Here is a 19,278-nt window from a genome sequence, read left to right on the forward strand (position 1 = left end):
GCTACTGGAACGAAAAGCGCAGAGCATAGTACCCAGAAAATTATCTGATAATGTAAGGATTGAGACGACAGACAGTTGTGAGATTTTCTCAGAAAAAAGAATAAGAAAGGGCTTTGAAAAGCGTCTTTTTCTTGGCTTTCAGGATGACATGGAGGGTGTAGTGAGAAAGAGGAAACTGAAGTTAGTTTGTCTTCAAGTTGATGAGCTATTGGTTTTTTCCTGAGTCGGAAATTACTTCCATGACCAGAAACCTTGCTGTACGAAAAATAGAAGACCTTGTGATAGTATGACAATAAATAAACTGAGATCTTACTTGGTAAGTCATTCACTATCGAGACTTATCATAAGTTACTCTTTTGGAACATCAGGAGTAAGAAACAAGAAAATAACTAGAATATTAGTTTCAAAATAGATAAAGTAAGAATAAATAACAGGATAATCTTGTCGTTCTTATTAATTTAATACGTAGCTACAAATCATATTATTTAGACGATATATTAATTATTATTCTAAATCATCAAGAACAAAAGTGGCAAAACATTATGATTAGAGTATATCAGTATGTGTAATTACTAAACTTACATCAAATTACTATATACTCCCATTTACAAAACTCTTAGGCTACTCCAATCGAATAATGGGATTTGACCGTCACTTTTATAACGCACCCAAAAACATTCACAGTGAAGTCCGTCACATAGATATTGGATTACAATGCTACTCGCGGCTGGCATAAGTAACATGTATGTACTATATTTTTAGTTTAAAAAACAAACCTTGATTATGAAGAATATAATTAAAGCTAGTTTCAGGAGAAACTAGAGCAAATTTTTATAGCAGGCGCAACTTTTGCTAAAATTTTATTTAAACTTAAACAAGTTCAGAAAACTGAATCTTCAAGCGGAGACAATTCAGCCCACTGAGAACGGGAATGGTTCACAATTTTCATTTTTTTGATTTTTACGGCTTGGTAAACAACAAATTTTAATCTTAGCTGAAAAGAACTGAACTTTACGGATCTGAAAAGAAAGAAAATCAGCTGGACAAAATCATTCTGGAAGGATTACATTTACATGCTCGAATTTTCATTTTAATGGATCAAATAAATGAGACAAGGATTTTGTAATCTCAGTAAAGGATCACAAGAGGAGTTGTGAATATTAATACTGAGCATGGCGATTTGATTAAAAGACTTCCTAAATACGTAGGAGAACAAGAAAAAAGTAAAATGTTCTTTTTTAATTGGAGAATCATAATGACTTTGCGCATGTGTAAAGACTCGTGTAATATCATGACATTCTTTTTCATAGACATTAATGTTGAAGCCGATGTACCCTTTGTTGTAGACATAAACAACCAACAAACTTAGACCAAAGAAAAACTTTTGAATGACTTGCAAGATGCTGTAATGAATCTAAACAATCGTTTCACTGTTTTGATGTTGCACGCATTAAAAACCCCGCTGATAATATGTAGGAGAATCTCCTGTGGTATTTTTTAATGAATCTCTGGAAGAAAGATGTATATCTGTATAGTGAAAGATGATACAAAAAGTCAAGAACACTCACAAAAGTTGGTGGTTTTGAAATGGTTACTCGAGTGGTATAATTAATTTTCTACTATAGAAAAACGACCAAAAAAAACACAGAAATGTCTGCTGGAAAATGTTTCATATTTCAATACATTATAAACAATTATTGTTCAATAAACGTCCTTCCAAATTTTGAAATGTTACTAGAAGAAACGGGTTTCTACTCTTACCAGATAACTCGTCAAGCAACAGGCTTCATGCACGCAAAATGGCGAGAAAAAAAAACAGCAAGAAAGCAATGTGATACTTTTAAAGGGGGAACGTCTTGTTTAGAAAAAAAAAACAAGTTAATAAGGACAGAACTAGGACGTCGTAAACATTTTTCTAGACTAATGTATACACGTAAGTGTTCCAGAAGGGTCTTCAAAGGAGCATTTCTTATAGTTAGAATATGTTATTTTGATTAACTATTCAATGAAAGTTATTTACATTTAAATAGGGAAAATCATACTATTCTATCCAATTTTCTGCAACGAATTCAATTACTTATGTTTGTAAAATAATAGATCTACAGCGACTGTCATTTTATTATCACCTCTAATATGAAATTGGGTTAAACCATGATTTCACTGTGATACATAACCTAGAATTAATAGGCATAGACTGCAGAAGATATGTGTTTACCAATACTGATACAGAATTGCAATGATAAACGAAACGTTAAAGCTCTTTCCAAAAGTGCTCAATCGGATTCAGAGCCAAATTTTGTCTAGCAGAGAAATATTATTAGGATCACTGTCATGCGCTCAAAATAATTGTTGGATCAATAAAATAGTGGTCATTCATTTTACTCTCATTTCTCAACTATCCTTCCACATCAGTGAGAAATAATAGTATTGTGAGGGTGGATAGGATGGGCAATAACGTTTCGGTATACTTTATATGTTGTTCGCTCTTATAAAAATAATCAAAAGACCGAATTTTTGTTCTCCACCCAACAAATTACCCCCATCACTTGGTTTTGAAATGGTTAGTCGAATGGTGTACTCAATTCTATCAGAACAACACAAACAAGATCGAGTGCCTCACGAGGTTTTCTTTCAATTTTCACTGTCTGTACAGAAATGGTGAAATATAATTCAACATTGAACACAACATACTTTTAGCCATTCAATATCAACAACTAACACTCTAAGAACTACTCAGCTTTGTCATATTCTTATTCTATTGCCTCTGGTGGTAGATGTCTTTGGACAGTCAAACAAAGATAGGCACCCGCTTCCTGCTCCTTTGAAAGTTAGAGATGTACATGGCTGAAGCAATAATCTAGCACATTACATATGCATATGCAAATGAAATAGTGTATTCTGCAAATGTTTGCGCTTGTTCTTAATAAAGAGACCACTTTATGAACATCAGCCTTAAGTTGTTTTTCTCTCTTTGGTGCAACAATGATAAAAAATCATTATTGCCTATTTGTTAAATAATGAAAAAATGTCTCATGATGCTGCTAATTGGACATAAAATATGTTTATACTGCAAAAACATAAAAGCAAACATTTATACACGGATTTTTCTGTGTATTAAAATTACTCATCCAGAAACAAAATGTAATAAAACAAAACGCATAAGGACATTGACGCCAAACTTTTATATTGTTGTTACCAAGGGCATCGAATTTCTTATCACTAGGTGACAGACCAGTCGCATCAACAACAACATGGCTTCACATGGAGGTGTAATTGTGTGTTCGGTTCCGTTTTATTCTTACTTTTTGTTACATGCAGGGGTTTTCCTGGTGTGCAGTTGAACACAAATCTGTAGAAATATTTATGCAGTTGAAAATTCACCTATATAAGTAAGTTCAAGTAGAAAAATATATAAAAAAATATTTAAGATTATAAAATTTTATTCCAGAATTGATAAATAAATGTATTTACAAAAATATTCTTCATTTTTTGGATCATTTGTTACTAAGCCTGTATATGTGAGGTGCAATAAGGCGTCATGTATTAAAAAATTATGAAGTTAAAATACAACTGTACTGTTGAAAAAAGTCCTAAGGAAAAGCCCTGGTTTCATGACGTTTTATTTTTGGATAACAAATTTTGGTACACCCTATATAAACACACCAACACACACAAACATATGTGTATGTATATATGTAGTACGGAACGTATTAGTTTTTATTTGTATAAACACACTCACGTATATGCATGTAAATGTTTTGAATTTACGCAAAAAGCAACACAATGGGCTGTCTGTGCTTTGCCCACCACAGGTATCGAAACCAGGATTCTAGCGTTATAGGTCAGAAGACATACCGCTGTGCCACGGGGAGGCTGTGTATGTAGAACGAAAAATAATAGTTTACATTTATACATATTTCCCTTTTGTGGCATTTATTAAAAAAGAAAATCAATGATTTTAAAACACCCTACTTCAATATTATAAGTGATATATCCTAATTAACCGAACAATGATTAATCAATAGTTATAATGAATACACAATCCTAGGTAATAAGTTACAAATTATCAAAATAAAATAAAACAAAAAACTCACTTAGAAGAATATTCAAACAGCCTTCATTCCATCATCTCAACCATTGGTTTTGTCATCTCCAAATACCATCATTAACCACATAAGTCAATGAAAAAAGTACTGAAAACGGCATCGTCAAAGGACGCGACACCCCTGAAGGCATAGAAGGACCTCCGTCATTTTGGACAGCAGCCGTGTTCTCACCTGGGAAAGATTGATAAGATTGTTTAATTTACCTGCATATTTGAACATAGTCCAGTAAACGAAAAGTTAATTAGTTTAAACAAATACTTACTCATTCTGAGGTAAAACAATCATTTTATTAACTGTTATTCGGTCATATTCTACGAATATATATTGATCTAAGCAGTTAACTATCGCCATTAATGCACACTGTGTAACATTGTAACTAAAACATGAAACCATGACCAAGGTATGGGTTTCATCCAACTCACTAAGCAAGTGTTTAAAGCTATCTAACTGGTTCAGTTACTCATTCTAATGAAATTATAAAGTCCTCAGCGTTATTAATTGATAACTACAGTTCCAGACGATTTCGTATTATTTATCTTAATTAGTTTAATACGATGAGATGGAAATCCACTATAGTTCAGTGTCAGTTGTAATTCTGTGAGATTTACGTGAAGAAATTTAGCAATATACATAATTTTACAGCTTAACCAATCAGAAATCTAAGAAGAAATTTAGCAGCATACATAATTTTACAGCTTAACCAATCAGAAATCTAATGCTATATGTTGCCATTTTACTTTCACATTCAAGGTAATATTTTGTAGTCGAGTGTTGCGACCACCAAATATGTTGAAATTCTATGTATTTCCTTAGATATATATAACACTAAAATGTATTTCCTTAGATATATATAACACTAAAATGTATTTCCTTAGATGTTATAACACTAAAATGTATTTCCTTAGATATATATAACACTAAAATGTATTTCCTTAGATGTTATAACACTAAAATAATCGTTTAACCGTTTTATGGGTTTTTATACATTTAATGTCTTTTTAAACAGATCTATTATGTATTCAGGTCAAGGTAACCATACTGAATCACAGTAAAGATCATTATATTCTTAATACTTTGGGTTATAGTATATAAAGTCACATTGTAAAATACATTATACCAGTAATATCAATCTCTGTTGAACTTAATAATTATTGCAGAAAAGTGGGCGTTTCTAATATATGCCCTCAAGTGTTAGCGTGCATTGCTTTGCATTGCATGTATTATTTTGCATATTTAGTAAGATGTAACTTTTACTATGTTTTAAAGACGCATATCCGATATAAGATATAGTGGGACCTCATCTCTATATGTCATTTGCTGTTTACCCTCTCCTTTTTCTGTTCAAAGAACCATTAAGGTTAAGTTGAAGGTCAAATTTGTAGTTCAGGAAAAGTACCACGTTATATAATATATTAATATTATTCATGAGAAGGTAATCAGTTAAATCATCATGCTTCTATAATCTAAAGTCAGATAATTTTCCAAATAGAAAAGTATCGGAGTGTATACATAAAGTTGTAGTTTTACTGATGTTAACGTTTTCAGGTAAATACGTCCAGTGTATTTATTAGTGTAGTTAGACAGACAATGGAACAGCCATGCTCCAGAAGAAGTAAACATGTACAGCGACTGACTTTTATTTACGTTTTTCTGTCAGAAGAAGAAACAGAAGGTATAGTTCTTCTTAGGGTTAATAAGGATTAACAAAATTTTTTACATTATTCAAGAACCAGGACAAAATATTGTGGTTTGAAATCCAAAATAAGGCTTACAAGGAATGCTTATCATCTCTTCTATTATTGACAACATTGATATAAGTGTCTTTTACTGCAAATATATGTTTTGTTGCTAGATTATTGCTGAAAACCACATCGTTATCTGCTTCATTGATATCTACAATGTGTATTTGTTCATTTCTTCAGGACCGTGATCTTTAATCTTGAAGGAAGAAAATTGAAACATTTGTTTTTAATTCTCCATAATCTACACTTTAAGATCATATATGGGGATTGTTTTCCTTATCTAAATCTCAAGGGGGTTAGATAAGAAACACCTGATTCTTGACTACTTTACATCGAATGTGTTATCAACGAGGTGAATTTAGTATACTTCTCTTATCTTTGTTTTTCTCTTGTGTGATTCGTCCTATTACTTCAGTACTATTCTAATTTATTGTATGGTCTTCATTTCTGGCATAGTAGGCCTTTGAAGACAGATCGGCATTACTGAGTCTTGTATGTTTATTATACACCTGAATTCTAGCTTTTGTTGATCTTTTTGTTTTTTCGATGGATATAAAATACCATTTGATTAACTATTCTACTTTAATGATCGTATAGGTTACAAAGAGGGCAATTTGGGATTAGCCTGTTCTCGAATTAGCTCAAACATTGACATGCGTTACTGCAATTTTCGGTTGAAAAACAAGAACGTTTCAAAAAGCATTATAGTTGCTTTATGTTGAATGTGGCCTTTTTTATTTTAACTGGTGTCAAAGATACATTTATTCAACTACATAACAAATTGAGGCTTTTATTACAAGTAAATGCAATAAAAAATTGAGACGCCTTTTGGTGGCCATTTGTAGAGCCGTCAAAAACTAAAAAGCGTGTTTGTTTGTCTTCTGTTTTTCAGCCAAGTTTTAAATACATGTGTTCTGTGTTATCCAATAATCTACATCTTCCCGGAATGGAACTCTCACACTCTTTTTAAATTTGCTGTCTGTTTGTTTCAGAATTTTCCGTAAAGCTTCACAATGACGTTGTTAATTTTGAACTTATAGACTATAGAGTTAAAGCAGCTATTCAACAGCAATCACTGACAAAAAGCATCTTGGGTTACTCTTGTCTGTTCAAATAGTGATTTATCAGTTATTTTTAAATCATACCCAAAGATCCAAAGCGCAAGACCTGTTTTTGCGATAGTGGATCATACAAACATGGATTCTGTGACTAGTAGTTTGGGTACACTATCTATTAAACCATGCCCGGGCCAAATTCTCTTCCATCGTAAGTTTTAAATTACATTCGTCCTAGGACTACTCTTAAGCAATAACGACAATAAACCAATACAAAGCAAGATTTCAGTTAAGCAGAAACAAATTAGCTTTACCTACAATAAAATAAACTATAATAATGTATGATTTACTGAAAGATAGAAACAGCATATACCAAATAAGCAAAAAAAAAAGAAACCAAAAAAGATTTAACCTAGCATTATCATGTCACAAAGTTTGACGACACAAACAATGAAGTAAAAATATGAAAAAATATCAGCGTGAAATTGAGGTTTATCAGCAGTTTAACAGAGCATTGTTAATAAGAAATTATTTTTATGTGCAGTTTAAAAATCAATTGATTCCGTAGATGAATGAGATTATGTAATATGGCTTTCAGTATATTATCCGTTAACAGAAGAAGTAAAATAATTAACTTGTGTATAAATTTTGTAAAATCAATCAAATTATATAGAGTTAAACTTAATATACACAAATGATTACAAATATCCACTGTCTGTTTGAAAATTAACTAAAATAAGAAATTTTGCGGGCTGTCCCTTACACATTTGTTGTAGAAGAAATAACAATAAAACGCTTCTTGTGTTTAAATAAAACATATAAAATTTCGATATTAAAGAAAACAACCCCTTTATCCAAAAACGCGAAAACAAAGAACATGATAGAAATTGAAACTTAAGCAGAGAAAACTGATAAATGTTCCAAACAAGTTCCTTGTTTTTCTATATTCTGGATACTACGAAACATTCCAAACGAACGTGACGAGCCTTTTTAAAAGTACGAATATAAGTTTTCTAATTTTAGATACTGTGTGAGCAAGATTCAGAGCTATATATATATTTTCCCATTTGTTCTATTAGTGATGTTATATAGCACTTTTAATAAGAGACAAAGGTCAACGAGATGCTCCAAATTGACTTAATGTTAAAATTTTCTCATCTCTACTGTTTTTCTATAGGTTTGAGGTAGTTATCACAGGTAGACTTCAAGATCAATATAGTTACACCTTTAACAGTAGATTTGTGTCAATTATATCTACAGAAGTTCTCATTTTAATAATTTACCTTCATGAAAAATAACTGTAAGAAAAGGTACTTTTATTTTCACGAAAACAGTGAGAAAATCAAAAAAGATCACAGTTTCATTATGATTACTTAGTAAATTAAAATTTTTATTACCAAGATTCAGGAATATTATGTAAACTATTATGGTGTCATTCATGTCGGATACTTTGTTCGCAAAATATTTTTAAAAGTTTTTACTTTTTTATACGACTCCCCGTCTTGATAATTCATCGCTAAACTTCAAAGCTTATAAAGCTAAATTTCGAAGTTCAATCCCCACAGCGCTGTTAGCTCATTAAGTAGTAAGAGTTAAAACAAACAAAACTTTTACTCGTAACTACTATTTGTTTGTTTGATTTGAATTTCGCGCTAATCTACACGAGGGCTATCTGCACTAGCCGTCTCTAATTTAACAGTGTAAGACTAGAGGGAAGGCACCACCACCCACCGCCAACTCTTGGCGGACTCTTTTACAAACGAATAGTGGGATTGACCGCTACATTATAGCGCCCCCACGGCTGAAAAGGCGAGCATGTTTAGTGGAACGGGGATTCGAACCCACGACCCTCACATTACGAGTTGAGCGCCCTAACCACCTGGCCATGCCGGGCCTCGTAACTACTAATTGTGAAGTTTTTACATCAACTTATTACATTGTCAAACTTGTTTGTTTTCATTATTTACCTCATTGAATACAATACTTCGAAATCTGCTAAACATTATACGAATTTAACAAATGTTATTTTCTGCCACCATAAAAGTACAAGTAAGAATCATCTTTTCTATCATAGTAGTTAATAATTTTAGATATGTTTCATTATATGCAACCTTACTGGCTTTTAACACGTTATGTCATAACACAGTGCATGCTCTATACGCGAAAATTACGATTTAAACTACGAAGGTTCGCAAAACATTGGAATCTCATAAACCTAATACTTGTGATAAAATTCACTTAGATTTATCACAAATATTAGGACAATTAGACCTTACTGCTTTGCTAGCTATCGGCAGTTAAAGCGTAACTTTGAACTTCTTATGCTGCATATATGAATGTGTTTCAGATAAACTTTTGTCTCTCGTTGTCCAACTCAGCTGACGAGTTCTGATATTGAATGAAAGGCCTCCTGGGAAGCAGGTTGTAGGAAACAAACGATAGGGCTGATTTTCTATTTTTACACATCTTTAGTTTGGAATACGAAATAGATAAATTGAAGGGGATATGGAGAAAAAACATTTCTGCAATCGAAGTGATTTTTATCAAAATATTAAGAATATTTTTGTTTGCAGTTTTGAAAAACACACCTATTTCTAATGGTTATTATAGAATACCATAACTTATCACAAGGTTTGTAGAACACTGTAGAATTCACAGCATAAAGTAACCATTCTTATACAACTACCAGTGTTGGTATATGCAGGTATTGTGGAATAAAATATATACACATCCAAATAAGACATAGAATAATTACCCCTATTTGTATTATGTTATATTAATCCTCACAAGTAAATTATTCTGTAAGCATACTTTCTAGAGTTATTATGTATTATTTAATCCGGTTTTAACGAGTTGGAGGTGGCCACTTCATCGTGTTGCTGAGAATGAATGGTAACAAAGTGCTTGCTATATGAATATGAAACTTTATATAGAGTATGGGCTTAAAAGCGGATAATCTTCATACAAGGAAGTACGTGTAACAAGAAAACTAAACATTATTTATAAAATGATGAATATACATTGTTGACTAGAGGTATATTTGCGCTAAAGTTGAGACTTGTAACCTTATCTAAGTGTCCTTCCCTCTAAGAATACTTTAAAAGGTATCGTTACTTCCATCAACTACAACAGTTTAAGGCACGTTCTCTGTCTATAGTGTTTCATGAAAACACTTTTTTGCTGTTTTCAATACCTTAAGGGAAAGATGTCGTGTGACTCGTTCGCCCTTATGAACGGATAGAAAGACATATGCAACTGAAACGTTTTTCTTTAGTGCATGAACTACAAGGGCACAATAAACGTGTTTGTGTTTTTGAATAAAGATATGGTTTTAGCAAGTTGTTTCAGTTGTTTTCATTGATTTATTTAATACCAAAATAGATTTTCGCAAACATAACGTGCATGCTTCTTGCAGGTTATTTACAGACTCATTCCCATCAGACATAATGTACACACGTATTAGAGGTACTAAACGGATTTTGTTTCCTAGCAACCACTGTATTCTCAATATGATATAGCAGTGAAGAAAGTAATCTCAAGGGCTTTACGCCATCTGCTCAGTCAGAGCTTGTTTCTTCGCTTCTTTGACTTCAGGTAATTGGTTGGCTTGTGACTAAATCTTCTGTCGTGTCATTTGTTTGAATGAATGTCGCACGTGTCACTGATACTGAAACATTGAAGTGTAATACTGCAGTTTCTAAAACACCGAAAAGCATTATTGCTATGACATTTTGATACTCAATAAAAGTAGTGAAATGCTCAATTTTGAATTTGTTTCTGTAAGAAGTTGTTCTCTGGCATATTTTAATCGTCACACATATAACGAGCTTTTAAAATAAGTTTCTTTGTTTATAATTATTTTCGGTCAAACTTACTCAAGGACTATCTGCGCATAGCCGTCTCTAGCTTTGAATTGAGAGATTACAAGGAAGGCATCTAGTTAACAGTGCCCATCGTCGACTGATAGAATAGTGCGATTTGACAGTCAATCTTATAGCGTAACTACGGATCCAAATCAAGAAGCGTGTTTTTGCAGCAACAGGACACGACCCATGCAAATAATATGGTCAAATTAATAACATTTATGTACATTTTTACTTTTTAGAACCAAACAATTTCATAACTTTTCCAATTTTATCGCTCATGAATAGGACCACGTGTGACGTTTTGAGTTCGCGTGCTCGAACTGTAAATCCGAAGGTTCTTCGTTTACGACCCCTTTCCGCAAACAAATTGCTATAAAAGTGACGGTCAAATCCCACTATATGGTCAGAAAAGAGTAGCCCAAAAGTGGAGGTCAGTGTTGTCGACTATTTGCCTTCCCTCTAGTCTATCACTTCAAAATTAGTGACGGCTTTACGTAAAATTTCTAAAAACAAACAATCACTAGTGAATGAATACGAATGTTGTTTGTTGGCAGTATATATTTGGTCATCTATTTCTTTAATTAACAACCCGATCGTATCTATTATTAATCAATTTTAAAATTTTATCATTCATATACTGAAATCATTATTTTCACGCGTTTAGCTGATTAGTTAACTGGATTAAACATAAAGTGAGATAAACAAATTAATATCGTACTCATTTTGTAACATAAAATAAAATTACGAACAAAAAAGAAACTATTATGTCCGTCAAAACTGTTCATGTGCATTTATCTCTTAAAAAGGGTAAAAATGTAAGTCCACACTTTATTTTTTTCAGCAGATCATCTATTTTCATCTTAAACTCTACTAAAATGCTGTCCTCGTCTATTGCTGATGGCAACTCACTCCATAAACTAATCACCCTGTTCGAAAAATAAAACTGCCTTAACTGAAACCTAGCCAGTGTTCTTTCAAATATTAAATATGTCTCCTCTCTTTCTACATTCTAAGAATACAGCACAAATATATCAGAGGCCTTTATCGTATCGCTCCTCTTATTAATGTTGTAAACTTCAATAACATTATGTCTTAACTTTCTTTTTCAAAGAGTATAAATTAAAAGATATTAAGTTATGTTTGCCTAAAACGGTTCAAACATGTGTATGTATGCTGTACGAATCGAGCTGTTCTGGATTCTAGTAATTATAGTTTGAAGATTAAAAAACAATTGTAAAAAATATATCTTGATTTTAAATTGTGATGGCTCTGATACGTATTACATTTGCAGATTGAAAACCGTGAAGAAAGTCTCATAGCTTAAAATGTCAATTACAATACATGGGCTATATTTATTTTTTTTACATTCAGGTTTAGATTAACGACATTATGCATATGTGCAAATAGAATTTTAACAATTGTATAGTTTTGCACCAGACTTACAGGGTTCAGTATTTCATTCACAGTGGGTTTTGTCTAATACTTTGTTGTTGTTTTTTATTTCGCACCAGGACTATCTAAGGTTATGGTGACAGAAGAAAAGTAACTAGTTAACAACACCCTTCACCTATTCTTGGACTACTCTGTCAAACCGAATTGTAAGCTTTTGAGGTTCAACTCCACAGTTCAAGCACTCTGACTATTGGGCCGCGGTCAGGCCAATACAAAACTGATCAAATTAACAGTTGTCAGAAATGAATCCTTTAAACGATTTTTACACAAAATTTAATTTATTAAATACACAACACTGAGAAATCTTACTAATTCATTTCACAAGTGAGACTGCTTCTGTTAACAGACTTCCCAAAACATATTTCGTATTGTAGCACATGCAATTTAGGATCAAATTCGGGAATGTTGGTTTGTTTATTGGCATCAAATTAACAACGTAAATAGTTTTAATCTTAAAATCGGTAGTCGATCATACATAAATTAATGGCTGTTTTGATCAGCAGAACATATGACGAACGATAGAAAGCACTAAAGTTGGTGTTTAGCTATAATTTTACCTTATAAATTTCGAACAATACAACTTTTGTACTTGAAGATAGTTTGATATACGGAAACATCTATTAGCTGAGTTCTTGCACAGATCTTAAAATATAACGTTGTTAAATGGAAACATCGGCATATGTAGATATGTAGATCTTGAAAGTCGAGTTGTTCAAAACTTGAAAATAGCGTTGATAAATTGGTCCAGTTATCATAGTTTTGCTTTGGGAAGAGTTTAATTTGCAAATTTGCTTGCATTTTTTTAAAGAAACGTCTGATGAATATTTTCTTGTTCAAAGCTGAAACCAAAATGTGTCAATTTGTGTACAATCGACTCACGATGCTAGAGTTTATAAGGAAAATATTAATTCCATATGATTGATAATTTTTATAAATAGATGTATTTCTTTATTATTCTGAAGCTTTAACTATCATTTTATTTAAATTTTCGGAAGAAACATAACAAAAGTATCCAAACACTGACCTTCAATAGCCTGCACAAGAATACTGACTGGATCTGCGTTTGAAGGCGCACACGTGTAATTCCCTGAGTCAGATGACTGGGCATTGTCAATATACAGACTGCTGAAGGCTGTGTTTTTAGGAGCTTTCTTAACGGTGATTTGTCCCTTCATTGTATCATAGTTAATCATCCGTTGATTGTGATACCAGAACACATAGACTGGAGGCTCTGGACTATTACTGATGAAACACGTTAGGTTTAGAGGGCTCCCTGGTTTGAAGTAGCGTTTGTTTCCCTCCAATATTTTGGCAATTGGAACTGCATGTAATAGATTTTTTCTTTTACTTCTTTAATACACCTTAGATCAATTACTAGAACACTAATCATAATCTTGCTATTAAATCTACTTCCAGCGTATTGATAAATTGAAACACATTCGTCATCAATTGCAACATGTTGCACACATTTTTGAAGTTATGTTGTTACCTATTATTTTCAATTACTAAATATATAAAAGTGTATTATTTTTACAAAATAATAAGTATTATTGTTATTATTACGTTATATGAAGTTATAAAATGTCCGTTTGATAAGCTCCTAAATTACCCACTTCCTTTTATACAGTTCATTACCTATAGAGTCCACATCTTACTGATTAACTTTCTGCTTTTACATGTTATAACACTCACTGTAAAGAAATACTGAAACAAACTGGATGAAATTATTCATTTTCTATATAAAACATATAGAATTCTAGCAGTTATTAGTTGAATTAGTGCAATGCTCATATAAAATATAAACAGTAAAAAATCATCAACAATATAGCTGAAACTATTCTGAATGTTTGCACCTAAGGATATTTAATGCAGAAAATATATAAATAACATTTTTCACAAGATACTTTTGTTCTATAACCATTTTCAAATTAGTCAAACATTACTTTAAAAATTTACTTCTATTAAATATATTATTGCATGGATTGAAGCTTCTCTTGTGATTAGATTCCAAACAGTCAAAGGAAATAGAAAATAAGGTATATATATATATATATAAGTATTAAGTTAATTTAATTTTTAAATATATTTATTTGTAAGAAAATAAATGTCTAGATCAAGTAATTTGATTAATTAATTAAAATGAAATATCCATGGTAATAATTAATACTTATTTCGCTAAATGTTTGTTCAGATATATATTTCCTTCAATGCATACGGAAAAGGATAATTAATATCGTGTCTTTAAGCCTAAAGATTACAAGAGAAGGTAGTTCAGAAGATATATGGAACTATGTATTTATGTAATGTTAATATATTTCTCGAATACCTATAAAATATTCAGATAACGTAACTTTACCAATCTCAGATTATTAGACACACAATTTTTTATATTAATTAAATTTTGCAAAGAGCATTATACCATAAAGTTGTTAAATACATATTGCAGAAAATGAAAGACTTTAGGGTGAATTTGGGGCTTGAATGTAAAAATTAATTTTATAACTTTGAGTCACAAGTGAATGATACGAGTTGAAGAGATTGCGCTTTTGATTTATTGTTAAATCCCGTGTATTTTATATATCTTGTAGCTTAAGACTCACCTACAACACGAAGGTAAACATACTGACTCACAGGAGTGTCCGACGTCAGTTGACACTCATACAAGCCCGCGTCTTTTTGTTGCACGTTCTGTATTTTGAGAGCCCAGTCGTTCGAGAAATCGGTATGATAAACTTCAAACCGTTCGTCTGAAGTGTATGTGTACCTACCTACGGTAAGCACATGAAAATCGCGTAGCCGGATCCAAGAGACCTGCAGAAAGATGCACATACCACAAAATAATTTTATTTTGCTGTCCTCAAATAAAATTCTTAACAAGTTTTTTTTTTTATTAAAACTCCTCAATTATAGGTTTAGGTAGATATTAACATTGACTATTCGTAACAATGTATACAGAGTGGCCCAAAAATTTGACCCATCCTTTAAGTTATGTAACATCTTTATTTTCTGTATATCGATTCTAAAAGTTTTATCTTCATTTCAGATAATATCGGAGGATTTCTAAAAATAAACACCAAAACCATTGACGAATTAAAGCAACAGATCATAAATCCTTTCCACTGAATTAGAGTTGAAAATTGTGTAACAAATGTCAGGCTCTCCGTCATAGATATCATGATTGTTTGAATGCTGGTGGAGCCCAGTTTGAGCATCTCTTATGATGCAGCAGTGTATGTATAGTTAATTTGTTGTATTAAATAATAATAAGGATGTTTGCTTTACTATAGCCATACGATCATACTTTTGTGTTGCATCCTCTTTCTGTAGGAGCTAATATTCTTTTATTTTACATCAAATACTAATAATGACAGAAAAGTTTCATTCTAGCGCAACATTATAAGCTATTGATTTTTTTATCATAGCAAGAAGCGTGCTTTTCCGGCTAAAGGAATCATATTCATCTTTGCTTTTTCAAATGTATCTACCAATTAAAACTACAATTAACACAGTTCAATAGTCACATTAAACTACAGGAAACTTTATTTTGGAATTCAAGCTATAAGATACATATTTACAGCGAGAAAGAAGGTTGGTTATTATTAAATGTCTCACATCTACTTGTTTAAAAACTATTTACACAAAAGCTCATGAATATTTAAATTACTGATGTCAAATTTCATTGATGATATGTTTACTTTATCTTATTATTATTAAACGTAAAGCTACCCAATGGGTTAGTTATGCTCTGCCCACCGCTGATATCGAAACCCAGTTTTGTGCAGTGTAAGTCTGTAGACATACCGCTGTGCCACTGGGGGGGAAGGACAAATTAGTGTATCTATAGGTACAACATTATTTCGCTGAAGCTTCACTTTGAGTGAAGTGCTGTGAGTATAATTTGAAAGCGACTGACCGATTATTACACCAATAGTTTCTAAGAGATTACACATCTTTCAAAGGTGGACGCTATGTCATTAGATTTTAGTGTTGTTACTTTTTAAAAGAGAAAGAAAAATATACAAAATTGATTTTAGGTTAGAGGAAAGGTATTATACGAATACTAAAAATATTCAAGTGAATAAACTGGTGTTTCTACCTTTAACTATGAATAAACTTTATAATGTACTTTTCGTACATTAGCAATATAAGCTAATTTAAGCGTGACTCAACCTCTAGCTACAGTTCGTTCATTTTATGAGGGACAATGTTTAAAATTCAAAACTTACACACATAAAACACTATTCTTGAATTAAAAAAAATTATGCGCGCTAATGGAATAATAAAAAAGGGTTCCATACTGGAAAAGTTATAAACCTTTTATAAATCTATAGTAAAACCAAATGCTTCACAAACTTTGTCTCGTAAATTGAATCATGAAGTAAATTGTACTAGAGATATGTTCTGATATATTAAGCTATATTGACTTTAACCAGCAATAACTGCCAATTTATAATAAACATCTTTCAGTCGGAAGCAACATTATATGAAAGATTAAAAGAGAAAATCAATGAATTATATGAAGTTTCAAAGTACAATATTCCAAGATGCAACCTTTCATCAAGTACATTTCAATCTACTCGTTTCTTAACTTTTGATACAGATTCTGTTTGCTCTTTGAAGGTAGAAGATATTTGTCAGAAATTTCGTCAACTGCAGCCTACCACCATCGTTTCGTCAACTGCAACCTACCACCACCGTTTCTGTGGTTCTTCCACTAGAACTTGTCATCGAGCCGATTTATCAAGTCTCTGCTGACGTTTTACAAGAAGGGGAAAGACTTAATTGAAGTCTTTGAATAACAGAAATTGCTGTTAACACAGTGATATGTGCCGAGGAGAATTTGTTTCCTAATGTCGTAGCTTCATTTGATGACTATTGATACTAAGGCAGAACAGCTTTCTATTTTTTTTATCTCAATTTGTCGAGATATTAACGGGGACACCTATATTGTCAGCGACTAAAGGCGGGATTTTATAGAAGAAAATTCAATCTGTCTAAACAATCAGTCCTCGTGAAACTAGATAGTTATAAAAACAATTTCTCCCGTCTTCTAAGTCCCAGCTATGTGTTGTTTTGGTAATTTTATAAGATACTCATAATTTAAATCTTACATTTGCAATGCTGAACACTTCAAATTTCTATTTTGTGTGTGTGATTCACTAAAATAAATCAAAGTTTATTGACACTGCACTGTAATGACTTTAATTTGGTAAAGTTCTATGAATGTCGTTCAAGTTTCAATTTAGGTTACGTGATCTATGCACATATTTAGCTCGATGAGATTTTCTGTTGATATTTGCATGTTCTTAACAGGAAATTAATTAAGCAAACGCCAGATTAAATTAATAACAAATGACAAAAATACAAACAACAACCATGTTTTAAAAATGAACTTCCAATATAGAGCTTTTTATCCGTTAAGACCTCTTTATAAACATAATGTATGCTTGACCTAGAAGTTAGCGTACTGGACTATGTTTCACGTTCTGTTGATGATGCTACTACTGCAGCAGCAAAAAAGAAAAAAAACATACTCCCGTATTTGCGAACCGAGGGTGAGTTATAATGGATGACATTTGAGTCCCCCCTATCCAATACAGTAGCTCAAGAGTTGGGAAATTAGCGCTGCTATCTTAATACCTTCCCTCTACAGTCTATCAATTCAAAATTAAAAACGGCGAGATCAGAGAATCTTTGTGTGAATATCTGAATAAAACCAAAGTATACAAAGAGAAATAAATAAATATATATATACATATATACTAAAATATAATTTCTAACTTTAAATATATTTAGCTGGAATTAAATTTCGATATTCTGGGCGCCGAGTACTGGATTAATTAAGCTGGTTATAAAATAAATTTGTTGTTAAAAGCAAAGTAAAATTTAACCAGAAAATTTCATCCAGGTATTCCCATTAAATATTAATAAAACTGTAGTTTCTTAAGCACTTATCAATGTTTATTTTGTGAGCCTTGTTTGTTTGTGTTTAAGTGCGAAGCTATACAGAGGTCTATCAACAAATGGTATGAAACCCATTTTTAGCTTGTAAACCCTCAAGGTCACCGCTGAGCATTGGTGGAGGGGTAATTTTGTCAGTTAAACTGTGTATATTTCATTCTTGGAATCGCATAGCTCCATGAATTATACTACAAAAAAGGCAATTCTTTGAAATTTATCGCAGGATGGTCAAAATTAAAGTAACTCTACATTTCCATTTCACAGCCATGTGAACAATGCATCATAGTGGACTGTGAACCTTCAACCTTTGACGTAAGTTCTTAATTCTTTATTTTCCCATCGTGTTATTTATGTTACCAAAGATTTTTGTCCATCTACGCAATTATAAACACATTTCATTAAATGTGAGGTTCCTTTTTTACAGTTACCATGTATATGTGTTTACATCAGTTCTATATCTTACGGTACAAACTACAGACATATTTGAAGACACCAAAAAACAGTTTTTTACGGTCAAACAAAAACATGCGCACATATACACAACACTTCCAGAGTACGTCTTCCTTTCTTTAGAACTGAGAATAGCAACTAACGTATTAATGCGAAAGTTAATAACTAACTAATTGTACAGCTCATGGATATACTACTTTTGCGACTTTCATTCTAGTACAAATCCAGAACAGTTTGTTCTTGTGTAACACGTGGTCAACAAATCTCCAGAAATTTGTATCGGTTTATATTCGGGTATCATATGATGTTGAATAATGGTGCACTATTTCAAAACGTTGGGTACTTTTAACGACGTTTGCTGTTTTAACCTATCAAATATGAAGTCATAAGTGTTCATCTTGGATCTGACTTTTGCCCTCCAGTCGCACAGCGGTATGTCTGCGGACTTACAACGCTAGAATCCGGGTTTCGATACCGTGGTGGGCAGAGCACAGATAGCCCATTGTGTAGCTTTGTGCTTAATTATAAACAAACAATCTAAATTTTGATAAAACGCTATTTTGTTGGGGTTTCTATTTAGATATATTTTCAAACTTAAAAGATAAATGTCTAAACTTAAAATAAAATAATTTACTAGGGAAACTAT

At 32.0% G+C, this 19,278-nt stretch overlaps 1 protein-coding gene and 1 long non-coding RNA gene across 3 annotated transcripts in view; one reads left to right on the forward strand and one right to left on the reverse strand.

Annotated features, from left to right (window-relative positions):
* LOC106476562 (zwei Ig domain protein zig-8-like) overlaps window positions 1-19,278 on the reverse strand; it is a 173,018-nt gene that overhangs the window by 35,127 nt on the left and 118,613 nt on the right. For both annotated transcript variants that reach the window (XM_022381374.1, XM_013937241.2), the window contains exons 3-5: window positions 14,822-15,032; window positions 13,246-13,542; window positions 4,095-4,277 (exon numbers count right to left, since the gene is read on the reverse strand). In XM_022381374.1, the coding sequence (XP_022237082.1) occupies window positions 4,147-4,277; window positions 13,246-13,542; window positions 14,822-15,032 (639 nt within the window). In that variant the 3' untranslated portion in view covers window positions 4,095-4,146. The remainder of the gene's footprint in view (window positions 1-4,094; window positions 4,278-13,245; window positions 13,543-14,821; window positions 15,033-19,278) is intronic.
* On the forward strand, window positions 43-17,220 carry LOC111084889. Its single transcript, XR_002609776.1, has 3 exons — window positions 43-316; window positions 15,265-15,451; window positions 16,842-17,220. It is a non-coding gene; the product is annotated as an uncharacterized LOC111084889 (long non-coding RNA).

This window comes from Limulus polyphemus, unplaced genomic scaffold (assembly GCF_000517525.1).
Source record: "Limulus polyphemus unplaced genomic scaffold, Limulus_polyphemus-2.1.2 Scaffold7, whole genome shotgun sequence".
NCBI classification, from domain to species: domain Eukaryota; kingdom Metazoa; phylum Arthropoda; class Merostomata; order Xiphosura; family Limulidae; genus Limulus; species Limulus polyphemus.